The sequence below is a fragment of the Equus przewalskii genome, chromosome 1 (genome assembly GCF_037783145.1).
Source record: "Equus przewalskii isolate Varuska chromosome 1, EquPr2, whole genome shotgun sequence".
In the NCBI taxonomy this organism is placed as follows: Eukaryota; Metazoa; Chordata; class Mammalia; order Perissodactyla; family Equidae; genus Equus; species Equus przewalskii.
This window is the reverse complement of record NC_091831.1, coordinates 71790095-71799223: the sequence shown is the minus strand read 5'-3', so window position 1 is coordinate 71799223 and position 9129 is coordinate 71790095. Positions and strand designations below refer to the sequence as shown.

Sequence of the window (9129 nt, the reverse complement as noted above, 5' to 3'; positions counted from 1 at the left end):
ATACTTAATACCTTGTGAATGTTTCTAAGATAGCTCCTGTAATAAGGTAGCTTATTGTAAATAGGTGTTTGTGTATCTGCTTTACTACCGGAATGTAAACTTACCAAGAGCCAGAACAATGTTAAAGCACCTTGATTTTTCTTCCCAGCAACTGGGATATTTCCATGTACAGAGTAGAGAGCTCAATACAACCTTTTTTATTAAGTAATTAATCAGCATGGTGACAAGATATTTCTAATATAATATCTGTTTTTTCCCATAAAAATGAAAACAAGGTATATTGTATATGTCAAATATAAGTTTTGTAAATTCTATTAATGCATGTAGTAAGATCTGTTTCTTATCCGTCTTTTCCACATTCTCCAATTGTTAACAGTTCAGATTAAACAAAATTGTACTGTTTCAGGCACTAGTATTATTGAAGGATGTGTTAGTCAACTTCACTCAGGCAGAGTGGCAGTGGCTGGACTTGGCTCAGAGGATCCTCTGTAGGGATGTGATGCTGGAGAACTACATAACCTGGTCTCAGTGGGTAAACAGAGTTTCCCATGTAACTTCCCGGAGCGTGAATTTCCATTCTCAGTTGATGGAATGCATCAAACTTTGGAAAACTTGAATTGTTTTTAGTGTTAAGGGTTTGAGTTAAAAAATTCTTAATTGCTTTGGGGCTCCAGAAGGGATGTCAGTGTCTTCATCTCTGGTGAGAGGTTCTACTCTGCCAAGCTTGAAATAAGGACTATCATCATGCATGACAGTCTTTAGACACCATGAAGCACAAGTGTCTGGGTACGAGTCCTGTGTCATTTCCTATTGACAGGGTGTTTTATAACCAAACCAGATGTGATCTCTCAGTTGGAACAAGGAGAAGAACCATGGATAGTAGGGGTGGAGTTCTCAAGCCAGAGCCTTCCAGGTGAGTTATTGTGTACCAAAGAGATGGAAGCTAGTGGAAATTAGATCTCAAGCAGACAGTGGGTTGCTTGGCATCTGTATTAGTTTCCTGGGGTTGCTGGAACAAAGCACCACAAACTGAGTGGCTTAAAGCAACAGAAATTTATTCTTTCATAGTTCTGGAGGCTGGAAATACAAAATGAAGGTGTCAGCAGGGCCACACTCCTTCCAAAGGCTCTACAAGAGAATCCTTCCTGCCTCTCCCTAAACTTTGGTAGTTGCCAGCAATCCTTGGCATTCCTTGACTCATAGCTGTATTACTCCAGTTCCTGCGTCCATCATCACATGGCCTTCTTCCTTTTATGTGTCCTCTTCTTTGTGTGTCAAAGGACACCTGTCATATTGGATTTAGGGCCTGCCCTAATCCAGTATGCTCTCATTCTAACTAATTATATCTGCAAAGACCCTAGTTCCAAATAAGGTCACTTTCTGAGATGCTGGGTGGGCATGAATTTTAGGGGGACATTATTCAATCCAGTATAAGATCTTTGAGGCATTTTTGGGAATCTCTTTTTAGAGACTTCATATCTTTGTAAATATTTGAAGACGTCTGACCACCATTCCTAAAATACTTAAATTAACACCTTCCTCACAGCATGTGCTCATTCTATGCTTGATGTTTATAGAGAAACTTTGTAGTCTGACATTAGCCACATCTAACTCCTGGTGACTGCATCTTGAATAATTATTTCCTCGCTATTCCTCTCTTTCTGTAGCACTTTCACTTGCCCAGTTTACTCCCATTTTCACATACTTCTTTTGATTTTTATCACTTTTAGATATCTCCTTTAGAAATAACTATACAGTTGTGATTTTCATGCTTATTCAAGTTAACCTACTCATTCCTTTCCTTTTGTGGTCGAATGCCTCATATTTTTATGTATCTAGATTACCCATTTTCTCTTTTGCCCCTGCTGTTAAGATTTCATAGCCTTTTTCCCCCCAAATTGATAAACTGCCATCTGTACCTTTGTGCTTTATTTGATAGTGCCCAGTATCCTTTCTAAAATACACCTAAACTTTTGGTCCCGCTAACTAATTTGATCCATCTAACCTTTCCTAACTACCTATCCTTCTGTTGTCTGTCTAGTTTACCACCCAACACCAGTGCTTATTGTGTAGTTGGCATACAGTAAATATTAATTAAATCAATAAATTTTGATTTACACAATCATTCTGCTCAATCTAAGATATCTACAAAGGCACTGTTTTATACCTTCTTTTCTCAGATGTTTCTAAGTGATTAATCCATATTCAAGGCTTAAGCTTTCTTTATGTTCATGATTCCAGAATTAGTGGCAATATCATAATCAGCATAATCAGCACTTGCATTGTAGTCTACAATGTGCTAGGCACCTTTCAAAGCAGTTTACACATATTAATTCATCTGCTCCTCACAACAGCCCCATGATACAGATGCTATTACTATTTCTCCAGATAAACAAACAAGTCCAGTGAGATTAAGTAATATGCCCATGGTCCTCCAGTTAATAAGTGGTGCATCTGGGTTCCATACCCAAGAAGTCTGGCTCCAGAGACTATGCTCTTTATAATTATTCTGTGCTGCCTCTTATCTCTGGTACATTTCACTTCTGCCTTCTAGACCACTTTCTTCCTTCTCAGAATATCAGAAACTAAAGTCACTAACTTTCCATTTTATAATGTCTACTCACTTTCCATATTCCCCTTTTATACATTGGGCTCTGTTATCTTCCTGTTTGCAAGGATGGAGTCATCTTGAAGCTTCCGTCTCTGCCATCCTCTCATAAATTTTACCTCAGTATCTGTTGTCTGTTATTATTATGCCTTAAGTTCCTTCAGTGTGCTCAGTTATCATGAACTTTTGACCATAGCCAGAATCATATTATTACATATCTGAATTCTTATTTGTATTTGCCAAATTTGATGACCCAAATTGTCTTATTTATCTTGATATTAGCCTACGAAGATAAATTTGTACTTATATGTATCCAAAATTTACAATTCTCTTTCTGCTATCATTACGGCCCATGTTGCCTATCTAAAATTTATTTTTCTCTATTCACCCAAAATTCATGTTAAATTCTATTTGATCCACATTCTTAAATATCCTGAAACATATCCCGATCTTTTATTAAAGTGTGTTTTGCCTCCCCAGAAACTTTAAACCTTTAATTTTAAGCTCAAGTTTTAATTACTTTCAAAAAACTATCTTTATGACTCTAGCTATATGACTTTAGACAAGTTACTTAATCTTTATGTGCCATAGTTTCCTCATTGTAAAATGGAGATAATAATACAACCCCTCTCAAAGGGTTGTGAGGCTTAAATCAGTTAGGTGTTAATTAGTGTTAGATGTTGTTATTGTTCTCTCCCTTCTTGTTTTTTCATTTGCATTTACAGGTTCTACCAAAAATTACATATGTTGATTCATGAGGTTTCTTTTTCTCACCTTGCTTGTAATTCTGCTAGATGAGTGTCTTTTTTCTCTACCTAATGTTAATGTGTAACAGAACTATTCAGTGATTATCTAATTGATTGATGGAGGAGCCAGTTGAGAAAGAAAACTTTTTCTGCCCTCCTAAAATTAATAGAGCCCAGAGATGTGTGAACTAAGATGTAAAACTGAGTTGAGAAATAAGATTATTGCAGCAGCAAGATTTCTTTGCACAAGAAGGTAAGTTAAAATATTGAAAGGGAAAAAAATGAGAATTCATGATTAGCATAGGTTTAGTATTAACTCAGACTAAAATGACTATCTTGGCATTCAAAATAAAACTATTAGTTTGATCCTGATGCAAGGATCACGACTTTATCTACTTATTTCTTACCCAGTATTAAAGGTCTCATTTGGAGAATACCAAGGGTACTTGTATTTATTACCTGTTTTCTCCCCCTTTTTAGCACTACAAAAACTTCTTTCTCATAGATAAATAGATTGATTGATAGATAGAAGACAACCAATTAAGAGGAATTTGCATTTTCTTTCTGGAAGACTAGGACTAAAGCCAAAACTTAACCACATTTAAGTACAATTATAGAACCAATTCATAACCAATATATGATTCATCAGATGTGATTAATTTTCCTCTCTTCTAGAAAAAGTCTAGAGAGGCCAGAATATCCAAGACCAACAGTCCAAGCAGCTTACATTAATCAAAAACAAAATACTAGTTAATGAGAAAAATACTTCATGTGGAAAAGCATTTCATGTGGTTATGAATTCTGTAGGTTCAAGAAAAGTACAGTATAAATGTGAGTCATGTGAGAAAAGTTTGAAATATATTTCAGAATTAATGATTACTAATAGAAACTGTGTAAGAAAGATGACTGATGTATGTAATATATGTAGGAAGTCACTTTTCAATACTAAGCATGAAGAAATGTCTGCTGAAATTAATGAATATAATCAAAATGGGAAGGGTATCTGTCATAATGGATCACTTATTCAACTTCACACTTTGGAGCTATGCTGTGGATTTCATGAGTCTGGTAAAGACTTGTACATGGCAGACTCTGGTAGCCAAAAGAGATCCCATGCTAGGAAAAATCCCTTTGAATGTAATGAATATGAAAGCACTTTGATCCAAAAGTCACTTGTCAGTATATGTGAGAGAATTCATATAAAAAATAAGCCCTATGAAAGCAATGAATGTGGGCAATCCTGCACAGTCTCAAAAATGTTAAATCAGACTGCACATACAGGAGAGAAGCCCTTTGAGTATGATTCATTTGGGAAGGCCTTTGGTTACTCATCAACCATTATTGTACATCAAAGAAATCAATCAAAGGAGACACTCCATGAGTATCCTCAAAGTGTGAATGCTGTAATCCAGACATCACAGCCCACTGAACCTCAGAGAGCTCATATAGGAAAGAGACCCAATGAATATAATGAATGTAAACAAGCACTTCAGATTTCAAATTTTAAATATGAGAGAATTGACACAGTGGAGAAACTTTATGAGTTTACTGAGTGTAGGAAGGCCTTACACAAGAAGTCTCACTTCATTCATGTTCAGAGAAATCACACGGGAAAGAAAGCCTATGAATGTAATCAGTGTGGCAAAGCCTTTTGCAACAAGACACGCCTCACTAGGCATCAGAGAATACACAGAGGGGAACAACCCTATGAGTGTTCTGAATGTGGGAAAACTTTCTGTGTGAAGTCAACATTTACTGTGCTTGAGAGAATACACCCAAGGGAGAAACCCCATGAGGGTATTAAATGTGGGAAAACCTTCTATGTAAAATCAAAACTTACTGTGCATCAGAGAACACATACAGGAGAGAAACCTTATCAGTGTACCAAATGTGGGATAACCTTTAGCTGCAAGTCAACACTCACTGAACATCAGAGAACACACACAGGGGAGAAAGCCTATGCGTGAGCCGAATGTGGGAAATCCTTCCGTGTAAAGTCAAAACTGACTTTGCATCAGAGAATACACACTGGGGAGAAACCTTATGAATGTATCCAATGTGGGAAAACCTTCAGTGGTAATTCACACCTCACGGCACATCAGATAAAACACACGGGAGAAACCTTATGAATGTACAGAATGTGGGAAAACATTTGGCCACAAGTCTTCCCTCATTGAGCATCAGAGAACACATACTGGGGAGAAACCCTATGAATGTACTGAATGTGGGAAATCCTTCAGCAGCAATTCAAATCTCAAAGCACATCAGAGAACACCCACAGGAGAGAAATCCTGTGAATGTACTGACTGTGGGAAAACTTACAGTCACAAATCTTAATGAACATTGCAGAACACACACAGGGCAGAAGCCCTGTCAATATGATAAATGTGATACCTCGTTCTGCCCCAATTTGGTCCTTACTAAATGCCAGAGAATTCAAAAAGGAAGGAAGGACTATGAGTATCATGAATGTAAGAAGTCTTTTTTGCTGGAAGGCAAACTCCATGGCACATCAGATAGCACATGAGAGAAAAAGTCTTTAAATATTTTAAATATTAAAAACCCAAAAATCAAATCCATAAATGAAACTCATTGTATGTCAAAAAACTGATAAGATACAACACTGAGCATCAAAGAATTATAATAACGCAACAAATGTGGGAAAAAAAGCCCTTCTGTAAGCAGCCAAAGCTAATTGTACATCAAATTATTGGTCTATGATTGAAACTTTGTGGACAGTTTGAGTATGTTTTAGTGTTTGACAAGATTTCAAAAAATTATACATCAGAGAATCCATTTAGCAGAATCTTAACATGGAAAAATATATTACAAAGAAATAATATATCATCACGGGTTTAATATCAGATATAATGTGAAATATTGTATAGAATATAAGCCAATATTCTGATATGTGTATGGGTACCCACATATATTCACTGAAAAACAGGAAACACTTTAAAATTTGAATGAGTTAAATGAACAAGACAATAGAATTAAACGTATATAAGCAGCCTCTGAAATGATGTATGCATATGCTTCATCACAGTAATGAAATATATATTGTATTTGCATATGTGATTCCAGAATAAGTGGGTATATAATGTACTCTTAGTGTAATAAGAATTATTCCCACTGAGTTTTCCACATCTGTTTGCCTTAATACCTTTCAACACACTATATATTAATTATATTTGGCAAATTTAAAATATTATACTTAATACCCTTTCTCCAACATTTGCTGGCTTAGTTAGATAGTACTGGCCATTGCTGTTGAATCATATCTTTAATGAAGAGGTTTATGCTTCCATCTGCTTTTTTAAATGAAATTTTTATTTTGGAATAATTTCAAACTTAGAGAAATGTTGCAAAGAGAGTCCAAAGACTATCACCCACTTTAATGCTATCATCTTACACAACCTTGGGGAGTATGTCAAAACTAAGATACTGACATTCATGCAATACCATTAACTAAAGGCTTTATTTGGATTTCATGAGTTTCCATTAATGGTCTGTTAATGTTCTAGGATCCAGTCTAGGATACCACATTGCATTTCATTGTTATATTTCCTTGGTCTTTGGTCTGTGACAGTTTTTCAGTCTTTCCTTCTTTTTCATGACTTCGACACTTAGGGAGAATACTTGTCAAATATTTTCTAGAATGTGTCATGTTTTCTCATAATTATGCTGGGATGATGAATTTTAGGGGAAGAATACCACAGAGATGAGGCTCCCTCGTTGCATCATATGAGAGTGTACATGATAGCAACATGACTAATCACTGGTGATGTTAACCTTGATCCCATAGCTATGGTGGTGTCTGCTTGATTTCTCTATAAAGCTACTGTGTTTCCCTTTCCATACTCTGTTCTGTTCTTTGGAAGTGAGTCAGTAAGTCCAGCCCACACTCTAGGGGTGGGGAATTAAGCTCCACCTCCTGGAGAGAGGAGTACCTACATATATTATTTGGAATCTTCCAAAAGAAGATTTAGTCCTTCTCATTTATTTATTTATTCAATCATTTATATCAGTGTGGCCTCATGGATATTTACTTTATTTTGGGGGTTATTCCTTTTGTTTTAAAATAGTTCCAGCTTTGGCCATTGGGAGCTTATAGGGAAACATCTCCACCATAGCACTCCAGAAATCTTGCACATCTCCATGTAGGCCACGTAGGCCTGGCTCAGCTGCAGGCTCACCTATATCTTGGCTAATGCATTTTGTGGGGAGCTGTCACAAGGCTGCTTCTCATCTACCTTCTGTCTTTTGGGAGGCTGCCATGAGACAGTTTCTCATCTGCCTCTGGTTCCAGGTGGTTATGGGACTTTGCACCTTGTCCCCTTCTCCCTTAGGTAGAGCTGCAGGCTATAAAACCACTTAGCTACAGTCTAGAATTGGCTCCTCACAAGCCAGTACCCCACCCACTCAAGCTGCCCATCATGTGGCCCCATTTGTTTTGGTATCATCCTTTGGGAGAGGAGATGCAGGCAGCTGACACCACGCTGATCTTGCAGTGTGCTATCTGGGTGAGCAATAAGCAGTCTCAGTCCATCTGTGCTTGCTGTGGCCTTACCAGGCAAATCTGTGGCACGGGGGCAAGTCTCGTGGAGACCAACAGAGTCTTTCAGGTTGGTTCCTGTGCCCTTTTGACATGCACCCATCATCCTTTTGTTGTCCTTGTTATTTGTTTCATTTAAAGGACTGAAAATGTTTGTTGCATTTGTAAAATTTATTTTCATTCATATGGTTGTTTGTTGCTTGTCTTTTGTTACTCTTTTAGTTACTTGGGGAAGGCTATATGCTTTTCATAATGACAACATCCCATTGAAATCCATCTGTCTTACCTCCATTGGTGGGGTAGCTGTTTCAAGTTCAGCAGAGAACTCTGACAGAGGCTGATCTCCACCTCTTCAATTAGTGTATGAAAAACAAGCAGTCCCATGCAGAAGAGACAGGCATGCATATTCCTGAAACTGATATTGTGCTAAATCTGTGCTAGACATTTACTCAAATTCTTGTATCAGTGCATTCACTTTTAACGTAACACCGACATTGTATGGAAAGAAACAACAAAGTACAAGACAAACAAATGCTTACGCCACTTTTCAGGCCCAAGATGGGAATTGGACTCTAACTTATACTGTACGTTTTCAAGAGGTCTCTGAAGGAGAGACAGTTAATGATACCCGAATACACTTCACACATCTGCCTTCCAAACTTCTTCTGTTATTCAAGGTAGATTTTAAGCACAATAGAAAGAAAACATAAAGCTTGTGGTCCATTCACTCACTACCTGCTACTAAATGCTGAGGTGTCTATCCTAAAACTTCAGGTATTCTTAGTAAATTAAGCTGAGGAATTTTTCTTTGTTCTGGTCTAGAGCAAACATTTGTTTATTCAGAAGTGTATAACTCCTTTCACCATCTGCATAAAATTTGTCAACATCCACCTGTAAAGAGATGAATACAGGCTGAAAGCCTGTTCCTGTAGGCTTCTAACTTGACACAGCTGATGTTTGAGAATCCTGGTTTGTTTGAGCTGCCCCATGCTTATCGCCTAATAAAATTCTGAAAGGGATGTATACATTTGACATTTACCCAAAAAGTATTTTCAGGTTTTGTTAGAAGAAACTTTAAAGGAATCAGGGAGAGGCTTTGTGTACTTGGATGGGTTTTTGGATTTTCCACTCTTGATGCTCTAGTGCGAGGAATGCATAATCTAATAAATTACCTGGTGTTCTGCAATTATATTTACATCTTATCTGAGAGAGAAAGAGAT

At 37.1% G+C, this 9129-nt stretch overlaps 1 protein-coding gene across 1 annotated transcript; it reads left to right on the top strand.

Annotated features, from left to right (window-relative positions):
• Positions 1–4313: 4313 nt before the first annotated feature.
• On the top strand, positions 4314–5881 carry LOC103550630 (zinc finger protein 658B-like). Its single transcript, XM_008519612.2, is given in 3 exon segments — positions 4314–5470; positions 5472–5684; positions 5686–5881. Coding segments are annotated over 3 exon segments (1566 nt in total).
• The last annotated feature ends 3248 nt before the right edge of the window (positions 5882–9129 follow it).